Source organism: Thalassophryne amazonica, chromosome 6, assembly GCF_902500255.1.
Source record: "Thalassophryne amazonica chromosome 6, fThaAma1.1, whole genome shotgun sequence".
In the NCBI taxonomy this organism is placed as follows: Eukaryota; Metazoa; Chordata; class Actinopteri; order Batrachoidiformes; family Batrachoididae; genus Thalassophryne; species Thalassophryne amazonica.
In genome coordinates, this window is record NC_047108.1 from 69,334,413 (window position 1) to 69,352,115 (window position 17,703).

The 17,703-nt window shown below is 41.0% G+C and overlaps 1 protein-coding gene across 1 annotated transcript; it reads right to left on the bottom strand.

Moving 5' to 3' along the window:
• Nucleotides 1-6,984: 6,984 nt before the first annotated feature.
• wnt1 (wingless-type MMTV integration site family, member 1) lies at nucleotides 6,985-17,331 on the bottom strand. The gene is made up of 4 exons (XM_034172416.1): nucleotides 17,228-17,331; nucleotides 10,011-10,264; nucleotides 9,579-9,844; nucleotides 6,985-9,475 (listed from the first exon to the last, which is right to left on the bottom strand). Exons 1-4 carry the CDS (start codon nucleotides 17,326-17,328, stop codon nucleotides 8,984-8,986), a joined length of 1,113 nt encoding a protein of 370 aa, XP_034028307.1. The 5' UTR covers nucleotides 17,329-17,331; the 3' UTR covers nucleotides 6,985-8,983.
• Nucleotides 17,332-17,703: the final 372 nt, after the last annotated feature.

The window sequence follows — 17,703 nt, forward strand, 5'->3', positions numbered from 1 at the left end:
TCCGATGTAAAACTTGTGCCAACTCTACATGCAGATCCGCCTCGACTCCGCTGTGGCGAGCGACCCCGAGTAAAAAAACATGGGAGAAACCGAAGGGAAATACTTTCTTTTCTTTGAGAGCTTTACCCATCAGTGTGTTCCAGCTTGTGTTCAGTTTGTCCATACACAGAACAGCACATCGTGATCATGCAATTTTACCTTGTAAACCGAAATTCAGAGCTGTGCTTGGTTCTGTCAGTCCACATGGCAAAATGCTCAGTGTTATTTGAACTTGCAAAGTGTTAAAATAAATACTCGCCTTTTCTTGTTTGTTATAATAAATTAGCAGATAGTTTTAATCTATTTATCTTTGATCTTGTTTGATTGTGATGCTAATTTTTGTCTTGTACTTGCCTGTGGTTGCTGCTTTTGTTTTATAAATTGTTTAATTGCTTAATTTTTGTGTTTTCGTGTCTGTACATTTTAAAGCTTCTTGTAAGTTATTATTTTTATTTCTAAATATAGATATTTCTAACCAGTTCCAAGTTAAAGTTACACTTTTGATAATGTTAAAGTCTTTACTCTTTAATAGTACTGACTTTCTGATACTCACACTTTACTTTCTGTAGAACCCTAAGAAAGGTATTTTTTTTAAACATGATAGAGATTATGTTGTTTAAATGTGTAATTGTTTTTGACATTGTTTACAGCAATACCACAGACAAAGGTTTCAGGCTGGATTTAAACCCACAGCCGCCTGCTTATGAGGCAACAGCACTGGTATTGTTTCCAGTGCCCTTCTGAGCTGTGCTCATGTGTTGACTCATGTGCCCACTCAACGTGGTCGCTATGATGCCTGATAGGAGCTTCCATGTTGTGGAGTGGCAGGTAATAGAGCAGCGCGGTCTCGTTTGAGGGCGGGCGCTAAAGGGGTAAAATATGACGTAATTTCTCTACTTCTGGGGGCAAAAGCACAGCATTTTCTCTGAGTTTTTGAGCAAATTATATCAATCAATCAATCAATCAATTTTTTTTTATATAGCGCCAAATCACAACAAACAGTTGCCCCAAGGCGCTTTATATTGTAAGGCAAGGCCATACAATAATTATGTAAAACCCCAACGGTCAAAACGACCCCCTGTGAGCAAGCACTTGGCTACAGTGGGAAGGAAAAACTCCCTTTTAACAGGAAGAAACCTCCAGCAGAACCAGGCTCAGGGAGGGGCAGTCTTCTGCTGGGACTGGTTGGGGCTGAGGGAGAGAACCAAGAAAAAGACATGCTGTGGAGGGGAGCAGAGATCGATCACTAATGATTAAATGCAGAGTGGTGCATACAGAGCAAAAAGAGAAAGAAACAGTGCATCATGGGAACCCCCCAGCAGTCTACGTCTATAGCAGCATAACTAAGGGATGGTTCAGGGTCACCTGATCCAGCCCTAACTATAAGCTTTAGCAAAAAGGAAAGTTTTAAGCCTAATCTTAAAAGTAGAGAGGGTGTCTGTCTCCCTGATCTGAATTGGGAGCTGGTTCCACAGGAGAGGAGCCTGAAAGCTGAAGGCTCTGCCTCCCATTCTACTCTTACAAACCCTAGGAACTACAAGTAAGCCTGCAGTCTGAGAGCGAAGCGCTCTATTGGGGTGATATGGTACTACGAGGTCCCTAAGATAAGATGGGACCTGATTATTCAAAACCTTATAAGTAAGAAGAAGAATTTTAAATTCTATTCTAGAATTAACAGGAAGCCAATGAAGAGAGGCCAATATGGGTGAGATATGCTCTCTCCTTCTAGTCCCCGTCAGTACTCTAGCTGCAGCATTTTGAATTAACTGAAGGCTTTTTAGGGAACTTTTAGGACAACCTGATAATAATGAATTACAATAGTCCAGCCTAGAGGAAATAAATGCATGAATTAGTTTTTCAGCATCACTCTGAGACAAGACCTTTCTGATATTAGAGATATTGCGTAAATGCAAAAAAGCAGTCCTACATATTTGTTTAATATGCGCTTTGAATGACATATCCTGATCAAAAATGACTCCAAGATTTCTCACAGTATTACTAGAGGTCAGGGTAATGCCTTCCAGAGTAAGGATCTGGTTAGACACCATGTTTCTAAGATTTGTGGGGCCAAGTACAATAACTTCAGTTTTATCTGAGTTTAAAAGCAGGAAATTAGAGGTCATCCATGTCTTTATGTCTGTAAGACAATCCTGCAGTTTAGCTAATTGGTGTGTGTCCTCTGGCTTCATGGATAGATAAAGCTGGGTATCATCTGCGTAACAATGAAAATTTAAGCAATACTGTCTAATAATACTGCCTAAGGGAAGCATGTATAAAGTAAATAAAATTGGTCCTAGCACAGAACCTTGTGGAACTCCATAATTAACTTTAGTCTGTGAAGAAGATTCCCCATTTACATGAACAAATTGTAATCTATTAGACAAATATGATTCAAACCACCGCAGCGCAGTGCCTTTAATACCTATGGCATGCTCTAATCTCTGTAATAAAATTTTATGGTCAACAGTATCAAAAGCAGCACTGAGGTCTAACAGAACAAGCACAGGAGATGAGTCCACTGTCCGAGGCCATAAGAAGATCATTTGTAACCTTCACTAATGCTGTTTCTGTACTATGATGAATTCTAAAACCTGACTGAAACTCTTCAAATAGACCATTCCTCTGCAGATGATCAGTTAGCTGTTTTACAACTACCCTTTCAAGAATTTTTGAGAGAAAAGGAAGGTTGGAGATTGGCCTATAATTAGCTAAGATAGCTGGGTCAAGTGATGGCTTTTTAAGTAATGGTTTAATTACTGCCACCTTAAAAGCCTGTGGTACATAGCCAACTAACAAAGATAGATTGATCATATTTAAGATCGAAGCATTAAATAATGGTAGGGCTTCCTTGAGCAGCCTGGTAGGAATGGGGTCTAATAAACATGTTGATGGTTTGGATGAAGTAACTAATGAGAATAACTCAGACAGAACAATCGGAGAGAAAGAGTCTAACCAAATACCGGCATCACTGAAAGCAGCCAAAGATAACGATACGTCTTTGGGATGGTTATGAGTAATTTTTTCTCTAATAGTTAAAATTTTGTTAGCAAAGAAAGTCATGAAGTCATTACTAGTTAAAGTTAATGGAATACTCAGCTCAATAGAGCTCTGACTCTTTGTCAGCCTGGCTACAGTGCTGAAAAGGGGTTGTTCTTATTTTCTTCAATTAGTGATGAGTAGAAAGATGTCCTAGCTTTACGGAGGGCTTTTTTATAGAGCAACAGACTCTTTTTCCAGGCTAAGTGAAGATCTTCTAACGAGCTTCTACGAGCATTCTGACAGTTAGTGTGACTCGGGGGTGTTGACTCATTTAAACTAACATATTCATCCTGCTGTAACCAGGTTTCTGTTAGGCAGAATAAATCAATATGTTGATCAATTATTATATCATTTACCAACAGGGACTTAGAAGAGAGAGACCTAATGTTTAATAGACCACATTTAACTGTTTTAGTCTGTGGTGCAGTTGAAGGTGCTATATTATTTTTTCTTTTTGAATTTTTATGCTTAAATAGATTTTTGCTGGTTATTGGTAGTCTGGGAGCAGGCACCGTCTCTACGGGGATGGGGTAATGAGGGGATGGCAGGGGATGGATGTAAACAAAGTGGAAATGCAAAGAAGAAGTGACGATGCGGTGGAAAGTGGATATGTGTTGTGGTTTGCTTATGACCCGGTGTAGCAGACTGAACGGTCCGCCTCTAAAAAACGGTCCGCCTTTTGCATCTGCACATGCGTCATTTCGGATCACAGCACCATGTCTGAGATGGAGTCTCTTCACCCAAAGCAACCAGATGGATTAATGTGATTATTAACCATCAGATAATAAAGGTAAAACCTCTTAAATCATTCTAAAGTCAGTTTTAAGCAAAAACGAGGCTGTTTTAAGCAGAAAGGAGGCAAAATTCCTTGACGCCTGAAATGACCCACGTGCAATGAACACATCAGCTAACAGCTCGTTTAGCCATGGCACTCTGATCACTTCTGCACCTTTTGTGATGAAATAATGCTGAGATTATGTAGAAGTGATTGTTGTACAAAAGCTTAGGTATCTGTCGCTGAGATAGATGATGACTGGAGTGCAGTTTGAAGCAGAAACGAGGTGTTAATCCATGAACTGCGTCATCGGGGGGGGGGGGGGGGGGGGGGGGGGGGGGCTGATTTTTAGGGGGACCGTTCAGTCGGCGACACTGGCGCTCAAACGTGTCGAGGTGCTTGTGCAGGCGAGAGAACGCAGCTACTCTGGTTAGCTGTGTAGGCTAACACTTACCGGCACGACATCTCTCGTTCACCTTGTCTTCCCTTCTCCACTGGGAACTGAAGAAAACACCTTTCATGACTGCTTCAGTGACTGCAGCCGAAACAAAACCGTACACCATTTTCGTGTGTGAAGTTATGCTGTGTATATGTTGCACAATGGGAGTGATTGTCCCCATAAGCGGTCAAATCCTGCGATGTCATGCAGGGTTCAAACAAGACTGCGGTGCCCTATTGGCCGGACGTTTGATGGTGTCATACCCTTGTGAGGGTCATTCTTGATTGGGATTGTCCTGCCCTGTGTTAACCAGTCTGGGTGAGTACCTGCTGTTAGTAGCCCACCTATTTGTACTGCGAGGCGCACGTCAGCCAGTAGGTGTGGCTCATATAAGGCCCTGGTGCTGTCCAGCTCTTCATCCCTGAGACTCGTTGTTGGATATCTGCCTTTATGATGTTGATTGGTTCTTGTTCTGGGAAGTGGCTGTGGTGTGCTTTTAGGTCCACCAGCCACTTGGCATTGGTGTTGTGTGATGCCTCCCAGATGTTCTTCCAAAAATCAGTATGCAGATCCACCTCGGATTTGCTGTGGCGACCCCGAGTATAAAACAAGGGAGCAGCTGACGGGACATACAATACACTTCAACTGTGAGAGACAGAATCTAAAAAAAAAAAAAAAAAATTCAGAAAATCACATTCTCTGATTGCAGGGCCTGGTCACCCACTGGACATGTGCTGGCTTGAGCAGGGGGACCTTGCGTGCCCCGTAGGATTTTAAACCATGACGGCGTAGTGTGTTACAAATGTAACCTTTGCGACTGTGGTTCCAGCTCTCTTCAGGTCATTGACCAGGTCCTCCCGTGTTCTGGGCTTTCTCAGAATCATCCTTACCAAATACTTATTTGATCCACTGTATATGTACTGAACAAAAATATACATGCAACACTTGTGTTTTTGCTCCCATTTTTCACGAGCTGAACTCAAAGTATATTTTCTATGTACACAAAAGATCTGTTTCTCTCAAATATTGTTCACAAATCTGTCTAAATCTGTGTTAGTGAGCACTTCTCCTTTGCTGAGATAATCCATCCCACCTCACAGGTGTGGTACATGAAGATGCTGCTTAGACAGCATAATTATTGCACAGGTGTGCCTTAGGCTGGCCACAATAAAAGGCCACCCTTAAATGTTCAGTTTTATCACACAACACAATGCCACAGATGTCACAAATTTTGATGGAGTGTGCAATTGGCATGTTGACTGCAGGAATGTCCACCAGAGCTGTTGCCCGTGAATTGAAACAAAAATATTGCGTTTATATTTTTGTTCAGCGTAATTATGAGATACAAACTCATACATATGGGATCATAAGGAATGTCCACCAGAGTTGTTGCCTGTGAATTGAAAGTTTATTTCTCTACCAGAAGCTGTCTCCAAAGGCATTTCAGAGAATTTGGCAGTACATCTAACAGACTTCACAACCGCAGACCACATGTAATCACACCATCCCAGGACATCTACTTCCAGCATTTTCACCTCCAGTCTCATCTGAGACCAGCCACCCGGACAGCTGCTGCAACAATCGGTTTGCATAACCAAAGAATTTCTGCACAAACTGTTAGAAATCATCTCAGGGAAGCTCATCTGCATGTTCATCATCCTCATCAGGGTCTCGATCTGACTGCAGTCCATCGTCATAACCGACTTGAGTGGGCAAATGCTCACATTCGATGGCGTCTGGCTGCTGATCAACTGTATGAGAAGGTCCTGGTTTGACCACTGGTTTTATATATATATATATATATTTGGTGCCAATAAGTACTCCAATAGATTTCACAATTTACTGGATTGCTTGTATATGAGTATTGTTTGCTGGATAATCATTTTGAAATTTTATGTAAGGTTCACAGATGGATAGACGGATGGAACCAAAAATAAAAAGTTGTTGACAGGGATTATAATGACACTTTCAGATGACATATTACATTGCACTGTGTAGTGTGTTTAATCAACACTGATATGTTCAACAACATGTGATCAACAACAAAGATTTAACACTGGGAGTGTCGAAATATTTTTGGATTCAAAACCAGCTCTGAAATATCTGCCTGTGAGAGTTTAACTTTCCAGTTTTGGCTGTGATTAGAGGTTGTTGTAGGGACAAGGTTTATGTTGATATGGAGTTGGAACCTTTGAAAAACACATTGTCTGTGGTTGATCCCAGAGTCTCACAAACTGCTGCCGTTCCCAGGGTTTCAATGAGATTTTCATATTTTTTTTATCCATTATTTTATTACATCTTTCCAACACTAAGAAAATGGAAATAAAACACTCAATGCAGTAAAACTGTATACAACATGAGACATATAGCTGTAAAATGAGGTAGGTGTGTGTGTGTGTGTGTGTGTGTGTGTGTGTGTGTGTGTGTGTGTGTGTGTGTGTGTGTGTGTGTGTGTGTGTGTGTGTGTGTGTGTGTGTGTGTGTGTGTGTGTGTGTTTGGAAGCTCAGAGCTCAGATGCATTAATGTTTTGTGAGCTGGAGAAAAAGAGGCAGCTTTGGTGGTGGTAATAGGATTAAGCACAGGACACCCAGGGACAGGCTTATATGTTCACTTGGTTGGTTGTCAAAACTATCGCAAACACACGGAATACAATCAGCATAATAGTGTCTTTTCACACATGTAGGAGAGCAACTTAATTGAAAATATAGACTTTATTGTTCTATCATACAATACAAAACCATTGGAAACCTAAATCTTCTGATTAAAATCTAAAAAATGCATTCTCTTACATCTCTATAACTGTATAAAAATCCTCAGAAATAAATATTTTATATTTACACTCATGGAGAGAAGGTAAATATTCAGTGCATGAACAATATGTCTGGGTAAGAAATAAAAAAAAATCAGCTACATCAAAATAGATAAAAGAAAAACTCAAAACATCTCCTGATTTGACACTAACAACAGCATATTTGTCAGCTCAGGTGCATAAATCATCGAGCTTCCAACCAACGCCATTATAAATATATTCATATAGTTTAGTATTTACATTTTGGTTCTCTTAGCTGACGTACAGCTTGACTTTCTTCATATTCTCGAAAACAAAATCCTTTATCATACAGCCTACTTTGAAATATCACACCGTTTAATTAAAAATGGAGTAGTGTAATGGTGCACACGTTAAAGAGGGATTTCGTACCATTTTAACATTTCTACATGTGTCAGAATGCTACAGGGATTTTTTTTTTCATTTATAATGCGTTATTTCACTTATATTAAATATTGACTCTTCAGGTTTGACAAACTACCTGCATACATAATATTCAGTGTGCTGATAATACATTCAAATTTGCCTCACTGATGTTTGTCTAGTTAGGTTTATGCTTCTGTTATTTTGGGATGATGTGATCCCAGTTATATAACACCAGTACCATCCTGTTGTAGGATGGAGGTAAACCTCTGAAAAAATCTAATTAAACTTCAGCAAGTTGTGGGAACTCAGACTGTCAACGTACTTGATGTGAGAAAAGTATTTTTTTTAGCAAAGAAACAAAAACACTGATGTATAAATACAGTCCACCTAAAGGGATTAAACATCAAGAAGTTAGCAGTAAGTCCTATGTAGGCCCTGAAGCAGAGGGTCACCCCTTTGAGTCTGGTCTGCTTGAGGTTTCTTTCTCAGAGGGAGTTTTTCCTTACCACTGTTGCTCTGGGGGTTGGTAAGGTTAGACCTTACTTGTGTGAAGCACCTTGAGGCAGTCTTGTTGTGATTTGGTGCTATATAAATAAATGAAATAAATGAATGAAACAGGTAAGCAAAGAGATTGCGAAGGTGGTCACTGGCAGCTTGTCATGTGCTTCACTAACAGACCCAGAATTTAGATGCAGTGAGGCAGAGACCTGTTCTGTTGCTAATAATATGAATTAAAAGGAGAGGAACCATAGTTCCATACTACACCGGTATGCTAGCCATATGACAGGGAGAATAGATGTGTCTTTAGTCTTGTCTCTTCGGAATTGGACTGTTTTATCTCTGCAGGGACATCATTCCACAAGGCAGGAATTGACTCGTACTTAGCTATAGCACTCTGGGATGGTTATCATAGATAGTTTGTGTTGTTTATGGTATGCTATGGCTGGGTTGTAAATGCTATTTAGTCCCCTTAGGTGGTACTGAAAACCTGCCTGGCCCATCAATGAAAAACAGACTTCAACCGTTTGTGGCTCTCTTGACCACAAAATGTGTAATTAAAAAGCTTTCAAAAATATAGATACAAGTCGTACCTGGTTACCGCTATCACTGGCACAATTTCTGTTTGTTTGTTTTGATTGGCACCCTTGCAACTTTTAGATGGTTCCCATTGGAGATGAACAACTACAGTGATTAAATACCCTTTTAATACCGTTACAAAGGAAAAGCATGGAGCAGCACACATCCTACCTATATACCCTGTTCATATAGTTGTGCTATTCCCCATCTCCCTCATTCAATGACGCTGATTGATTTTTTTTTTTTTGGGGGGGGGGGGGGGGGGCCAGAGTTAGTTCCCTGTATCACTTTTCCCGTCCTGAGGCTTTACATTGTTTTTAATCTAAGATTTCTTGTGCTATTAGCATTTTCATCCCACTACCTACTGTGCTAAAAAGTTATTTTTTTCTGCCTGAATATATACCTAGTTGTCCACATGTGCTCATAGACACTGGTGAAATGTTCGTGTACTTGTGCAGTTCTGGCAACTGACATGACAGCACCAGTGAAACGTGCAGTGGCACCGTTCAGTAACATTCTCAGTCTGGGTTTTATACCCACGTCCACAGCACAGCAACTCACATCCATCCAGGCCTGGAGAAGAGCTGTTGCACGTTCTTCCAGATGTTCCCAAAGTGCCCGTTTTGCCATTGTAGGAGCAGAAGTTTGGTGATTTCTCAAAATAGACCAAGTCCAAGGAAGAAGGGGGTTTGTGAGCCGGGTTTTCAGGCTCCAGATGACGGGGCTCAGCTCGGTGAGAGGCACGATTGCTGCCCTTACTGGCATAAACAACTCTGGATGCACCATCAAAGCGGTCCTTCAAGAAGTCCCCTACCATGCGAAAGCTGGGCAGGCGCATCCAACAGGTCCGTACAGTGCAGGAGCCTGACATGCCGTGGCACTTACACTCCTGACGCATCTCAGATGACACAATCTGCAGAGAAAACGACCAGTAATGTCAACAATTTGATACAAATTGAAAAGTTTGTAAATGCTCAGTTTCAGACAGATTCATGGCACCGTTGAGTAGTCCTTACCATTCTGCCAGCCTCATTGTTGTGTAGATTGGTGAGGTAGCGCAGATCTCTGCCCTTCTCACTGGAGTCTACAAACTCTCGGCTGAACATTCGGCCAAAGTCCACATTGTCACTGCAGCCCCCCCAGTGCCAGTCTGGGCCTCCTGGACCACGGCGGCGGTAATCACATGTGCATGACTCTATGGCTCCTTCTGAGCAGGAGCGAGCCACAGCATGGGTCACGCCTGCACTCGTAATAGCAAATACAAATGCTGTCTCTCTGCAACCTGAAGGGATAACGTCAAAAATTACCTCAAGATTCTGATACAGCTTTTTCATGTGAGATTTACAACTTTTTTTTTGCCCATAATTGGGTAATGTTTACAAGAGACTCTTACACCCTGCACAAAATTGTCAAAATACAGCCTAGTGAGACAAACAAGAGGGACTTACCACGATTGACAATTTTGCCAAATGTTGCCGGGCTGTGGGTGGTCGGGCAGTTCCAGCGGCGGTTGCGGAACTGCCACTTGCACTCCTTTATGGCAGTGTGCAGCCCAGCAGCGATGGCATGCAAAATGCCAGGATTCTGCCGAATAAGCCGACGCTGGCGACGGCTCAGTAGGGCCAGGCTCGGGTCCAGGACCAACTGCACGTTCTTGGAGTTTGTGAGGAGATTGGATGAGGAAGCTACATTGACAATACCCCTGGCACAGCACAAGGACAGAAGAAATCAGAGAGCAGGAGCTGGCAGCATTCCGAGTCTCTCTAAACTTTTGAACAGCTGCATCTTGGCATGGTACAAGTGTTGTATGTTTAACTTTTCACTGGTATAAACAGTGAAACTTGCTGTTCCAAAATCACAGGGAGACACCAAGTCTCTGATTCCAAATGTAGATTTTGAACTTGAACACACTTTTCATTTCTGTGTAGTTTGACCTTGACCAGACATTATTTTATTTTATTTTTCAACAAGTGTTGTGCAAATGTTTTAATTGTTACTGACATACTAATTTATTCAGAGACAAATGTGATAAACATATTTTTATTTCAGTATGTCAGCAAAACTCCAAATATCAAATTTGCAGTGCATTCAGAAAGTTCACAGCTCTTCACTATTTCCACATTTAGTTATATTACAGCCTACAGTTAATTCATTTTAATTTTAATTTTTCCCTCAAAATTCTACTCACAACACCCAATAATAACAACATGATAAAGTTTTATTGAATTTTTTGCAAATTTATTAAAAATAAAAGCTAAGAAATCACATGCACATAAGTATTCACACCCTTTGCTCAATACTTTGTTGATGCACCTTTGGCAGCAATTACAGCCTCAAGTCTTCTTGAATATGATGCCATAAGCTTGGTGCACCTATCGTTGGGAAGTTTTGCCCATTCCTCTTTGTAGCACCTCTCAACCTCCATCACATTGGATGGGGAGCGTTGGTGCACAGCCATTTCCAGATCTCTCCAGAGATGTTCAATCAGAGTCAGATCTGGGCTCTGGTTGGGCCACTCAAGGACATTCACAGAGTTGTTCTGAAGCCACTCCTTTGATATCTTGGCTGTTTGCTTAGAGTCATTGTCCTGCTGAAAGATGAACCATCACCCCAGTCTGAGATCAAGAGCGCTCTGGAGCAGGTTTTCATCCAGGATGTCTCTGGACATTGCTGCATTCATCTTTCCCTGAATCCTGACTCGTCTCCCAGTTCCTGCTGTTGAAAAACATCCCCACAGCATGATGCTGCCACCACCATGCTTCACTGTAGGGATGGTGCCTGATTTCCTCCAAACATGATGCCTGGCATTCACACCAAAGATTTCAATCTTTGTCTCATCAGATCAGAGAATTCTGTTTCTCATGGTCTGAGAGTCCTTCGGGTGTCTTTTGGCAAACTCTAAGTGGGCTGCCATGTGCCTTTTATGAAGGAGTGGCTTCTGTCTGGTCACTCTACCATACATGCCTGATTGGTAGATTGCTGCAGAGATGGTTGTCCTTCTGGAAGGTTCTTCTCTCTCCACAAAGGAATGCTAGAGCTCTGACAGAGTGACCATCAGGTTCTTGGTCACCTCCCTGACTAAGGCCCTTCTCCCCAGATCACTCAGTTTAGAAGGGCGACCAGCTCTGGGAAAAGTCCTGGTGGATCTGAACTTCTTCCATTTACATATGATGGAGGCCACTGTGCTCATTGGGACCTTCAAAGCAGCAGAAATGTTTCTGTACCCTTCCCCAGATTTGTGCCTCAAGATAATCTTGTCTCTGGGGTCTACAGACAATTCCTTTGACTTCATATTTGGTTTGTGCTCTGACATGCACTGTCAATTGTGGGACCTTATATGTAGACAGGTGTGTGCCTTTCCAAATCATGTCCAATCATCTGAATTTACTCCAGGTGGACTTCAATTAAGCTGCAGACGCATCTCGAGGATGATCAGTGGAAACAGGATGCACCTGAGCTCAATTTTGCGCTTCCCTACAAAGGGTGTGAATACTTATGTACACGTGATTTCTTTGTTGTTGTTTTTTTTTATTTAAAAAATCTAAAAAACAAAACAAACCAAAACAAAAATCACATTGCAATTATGGGGTATTGTGTTTAGTAGAATTTTGTGAAAAACTGTTCATTTTACCCATTTTTGAATAAGGCTGTAACATTAAAAAATGTAGAATAAGTGTAGTGCTGTGAATACTTGCTGGATGCATTTTACATTACATAAATACACAAATATATGAGTAAAAATTTGCAAGGAATGCTGTTTATTTTAGTCAAGAATTCATTATCCTTATCATTAAAAACTTCATTATTTTTTCTGTGTTCATAGCCCATGAAATGATTCCACAAAGACAACAAACAGGAGATAATAATCAGTGCATGATGAATTGATCAACATGATGTTTTTGTGAAACCATGAAGTAGTGCATCTAAAAGAATTTTGCTTTAAAGTCAAAGCGCAGTCATTAATTTTGTTTAGTCTTTAATGCATATCATAAATTATCATAAATTATTTGATATTTAAAGATCGTTCATTATTTTTACAGCAACTCTCCTGTACGATTGTTTTATCATGCTTAAGATTTTTGAAAGTACATTTTACAAAAATATTCAGAATTTTTAATTTTGAATAAAATTACAAACATCATTCTATCTCATTTACATGTTTATTTTAGCCGTTGCATTAAAAGATGAAAATGGCTGATGGATGAAACAATATGATGTGTCCATCCTGTCAATGTGTCCATCAACAGGACACCTGAACCTCACTCACAGTTTGCTGTTGGTGCCCCTGTTGAAAAAAATTAAAGACCATTCTGATTACTGAAGGTCACAGATAAAACAATAAACCATTTAATAACTATGCCGATTCATTATTCAGAGAATGAGGAATGATACTAAAGCAAGGCTATTTCTATATTGGAGTTAGTAAAAAATATCCTCTGCATCTTTATTACCAAGGACAAAATATGGCCATCGGGTATTGCTAAGGCCTTGTGTCCATCTGTCTATCTGTCCGTCCATCTGTCTGTCTGTACTCAGCATAAGTCCAATCCTATTACTGCCAGGGTCTTCAAATTCACAGGGAACTTTCTTGGGACACAGACCTTGGACAAGTTCAAAGATGGCTAACCTTGACCTATTTTAAGAGGTCAAAAGATCACATTCCTATTTTTCCAATTTTTCCTTTCCTATTTTCCTTTCCTATTTTTATGCTCATATGGCCGTGGGTATTTTAGCATTGCGTTATATTTTAACATGCGAAAAAAAACATTTTTTAGAGTATGTTTTTGATCATGAGAGGAAACCCCTGCAGACATGGAGAAAACATGCAAACTCCACTTGCTGTGAAGCAACAGAGTTAACCACAAAGCACCCAAATTAAATTATTTTATGATTATTTTGGCTTTTCCCTTTAGAGTTATCACAGGGGGTCATCCATCTCCATGTCACCCTAACTTCTGCATCTTCTTCTCTCACACCAGCCAATCTTGAGCTCTGCCTCCTGTCTTTTTGTCAGCACTATCACCTCCAAGCCCGGCAACATAGCTCGTTTTACTACCATTCCATAAACTTTTCACTCTTGCAGATACCCTTCACCAAATCACTCTTGCCACTCTTGTCCAGCTGTTCTACCCTTCCTGTACTCTTCATGACTCTGGACAGTTGACCCCAAGTATTTAAACTCATCTTTACCACCTCTACTCCTTGCAGTTGACGCTGTCCTCTCTCTCATTTATGCACATTTACTCCGTCTGGCTCCTACCAGCTTTCATACTCCTTCCCTCCATTGCATACCTCCAACTCTCCAAGCTCACCTCAGCCTGCTCTCTACTCTCCGGTGGGCTGAGAAAAGAGTTGAAGATGAGTGAGCCACAACATGTCATATCTTCATAGCTGTCCTCACTTCATCTCCACCCTTATCTCCTTCTCATTTTCTTCATTCATCAGTTACTCAAAGTACTCCCTCCACCTTCTCAACACATTCTCTTCGGCTGTCAGCAGATTTATCACCCTTTATTGCCCTAACCTGCTGCACCTCTTTTTCAGCTTTGTCCCTCTGTCTGGCCAATCAGTACAAGTCTTTTGTCCTTCCTTGTATGACGTGTTCAACTTCATGTATAGCTCATTAGATGGCCTTTCCTTAGTCTTTGCCACATCTTTCTCCACCATATAGCACATTTCCTTGTATTGCTCCTTGCTTTCATCTCTCCTACAATCCTAATGCTTTTTCACCAATGTCTTCTTCCTGATACTTTTCTGTATTTCATTTCACCACCACCACCACCAACACGTCTCCACATCATTCTTTATTTGTCCAGATCACACACCCAGTACCTTCCCAGCTGTCTCCCTCACCTCTTCTGCAGTAGTAATCCAGTCATCTCCACCACCCCACCTCTGTCTCACCTCATCCCTGAATTTCACATGACTGGTCTTTCTCCTTCAGCTTCCACCATCTTATCCTTCAGCTCTCACTCGCTTCTTCTTCATTTCCAAAGTTATCGTTTAAGCCACCATCTGATGCTGTCTAGCACTCTTCCCTGTCACCACCTTACAGTCTTATGTCTTTCAGGCTACAATTTATGCATACAACATAATACACCTGTGTGGATGTTCTTCCACTCTTACGTATATGTCACCCTGAAATCATTTTTCTTCTTAACTTAAAAATCAAATTCACCACAACCTCTTCCATCCTTTTTGTAAAATCCACCACTGTCTGCCCTTCCATTGTCCTCTCTTTGACAGACTACCTATCCATCACCTTTGTTCCCTTCACCAACAATCATTCATTTTCCAATTAAGGAAAGAGGTGGGGGTGGGGGGTGGGGTGCTGAAGCCTGTCAGCAGTCACAGGTTGAGAGGCGGGGTGCACCCTGGACAGGATACCAGTCTATCACACTGGGGGGAAACTGTGAAATGGCAAGAGTAATAGATGATAACATTCAAAATAGTATATTATAGTAAAAATATTGAATTATCAAAATCAAGAAACAGCACACAACTTTGTTTTACTGTCATAATATGTGGAATTTATAGTGAAGAACTGTGACATGGCAACAGTAAATAACCATAATATCCAAAAGAGTAGGCCTATAGGCTACCCATACAAAAAAAGGTCAAATTATGTAAATTACATATATAATGTGTACGTCCATGCACGTCTCTCCACTCTAAAATGTTGCAGCCACGTTTAGTTATGCCCACTTGCTGCCTCTCTTTAATATAAAGAGCTCTTGCAAGTTTTGGATGGTGAACCTAACTTTACAACTCAACTTGTAAAGTTGAGTTCAACATCCAAAACTTGCAAGAGCTCTTTATGTTAAAGAGATGTAGCAAGTGGACATAACTAAACGTGGCTGTAATGTTTTACAGTGTACTCATATAAGTACCATATATTAACATATAAAAAAATAGCAACTTTCATACATAATTTCAGATATAACAATATATGTATATGTCCCATTATGTTCTATTATTTAATTATTGGCACAGGTGTTTAGCAGGTGTGTGTAACAAAAATAAGGTCAATCAACTATAATTTTTCATGTGTTCTACTGTATTTTATGCAGTGATATTCTGGCAACCACTGGTATTTTACTGTCAATTTCACAGATTTTTTTTTTTTTTTTTTTTTTTTACGGGCCACGTACACTCGCACCTATGGTTAATTTAGAGTCACCAGTTAAGCTCTGTGTCATTGCAAGTGGAAGAAAGCGGAGCAACTGGAGGGAACCCACGCAAACTCCACACAGAAAGGACCAGGTGGGAATAGAACACATGCCATTCTTGCTGTGAGGGAACAGTGCTAACCACTAAGCCATTGTGCTGTCCTTCACTAACATGACCACTGAAAGCTGTTCTGATCGCCACTCTTTCTTCAGTGGGTGTATACTGTTCACCACCTATTCCAACTCACACCAGAAGTCTTCCTTCTCTTCCATCTTCCAGGTTTGCTCAGCCCTGCTCGTGACCTAGGGCAGGGATATACATCTGGAGCTGGTCCCCGGGCGCCAAAAAAGGCGACCTCTTGCTCCTAACTGGCAATTAGGATGGGTAAAAATGCAGTAAACACATTTCACTGTGCAGGGAACATGTTCCTATGTGCATGACAATAAACTCCTTTTGAATCCTTGAATCCTTGAATCTCACCCCATCACAATCACATTCATCATCACCATTGCTTCCATTCCTAACTTGACCATTCTGTCAGACATTTATTTATTTATTTACATGAAATATGACCTGTATGGCACACAGGGAGCAGGTTTCCTTTCCTCTGGTGTTTTCTATCAGCTCTGTCAACATTTTTATTCATGTTTCATGTAATTCCTGTCTCCTGTTCACCATTATTACAGTCAGAAAGGTGAGGAAATCTTTTTTTTTTCTGTTAAAAACCAAACCAGATGAGCGGTGAGATTTAGGAACTTTAGTAATATTCTCTCTCTCTCTCTCTCTCTCTCTCTCCTCACTTTTGGATAGTGGTGGTGTTTTATACAATGTGTTTCTCATTTTAGTGTTTTAGCAAGTTTTAAATATTTGAAAATGCGTGAGCACTGTTTTGTACAAATATCCACATATCCTCTTTATTGAAATTATTCCATCAGCCTTATTAGTTATATATTGTTTTAATTCTGTGGTGTAATTTGTCCACCCGAACCTGCAGTATGCGTCATTTTCATAAAGTATTGAAGGAGTTTGGGATGTTCAAAATATTGGATCCGCGTGATTCTGGATATAGCAGTAGTTCTGAAATAAACCCAAATTTAATTTATGCCACACTGGACTGACAAATGTTGCCTCATGTTCAAACCACACTGTCTAAATGACAGAGAGGACGGGGAGAGGGATCCACTATAAATAAAACGTGAATGTCTAACATTTTACAAACGTAATTCGTTTACAATCCACTAAAGAAACAAAGTAAACCTTAAATGAAACGACATTTTCTGCAACATCCATCGGAAACGCCGGTTAAAAGAAAGCTTCTGCGAGAGTTATGAGCGGTGCCAAAACGAACACATTATTTTGCGCACGCACGCACCTTCTTCTTAGTCCAATTAAAGCGGTATACGGTGCGCACTCTGCGCTGCTCAAGCAGCGTTAAATCGCCATTTACACTCACTGAATGAACACGGCACATGCACTGTGCGTGTGCGCGACTCACCACCACCGGCCGCTGTTGTTGACGGCCCCGGTGCCGGAAAGCGAAGACACCAGCAGGATGCAGGCGGCTTTCACCCCCAGCAGCAGAGCCAGACTCCTCATCGCGTCTGCAGCACAAGTCAACTGTGATTATTGTTGAAAGCATTTTTTCCTCCAAAAAAATCATGCAAATATGCTGAGAAAAAAATCTTTAAAATGTGCCAGATGCAAATGAAGACCCTGAAAGTGTGATGATACTCACCAGGCAGGCAGCTGTAATTGATTTAAGTGAGTGTTGCGCACAGACTATAGGTTGTTAAATGAGGTGAAGAGTCCTGCGGGATGCTGCAGCAGTGCTCGTCACTCTGTCTCTCTTCTCAGTGATGCTCCGCGCGGCGCATTGAACGCGTGGGACAGTCCCGAAGACTTGATCCCCTCGGTGACCGATAAGCAACACATTCTTCTCTTATTGAGCGCTACGAAGGGAATAAAAAAGGG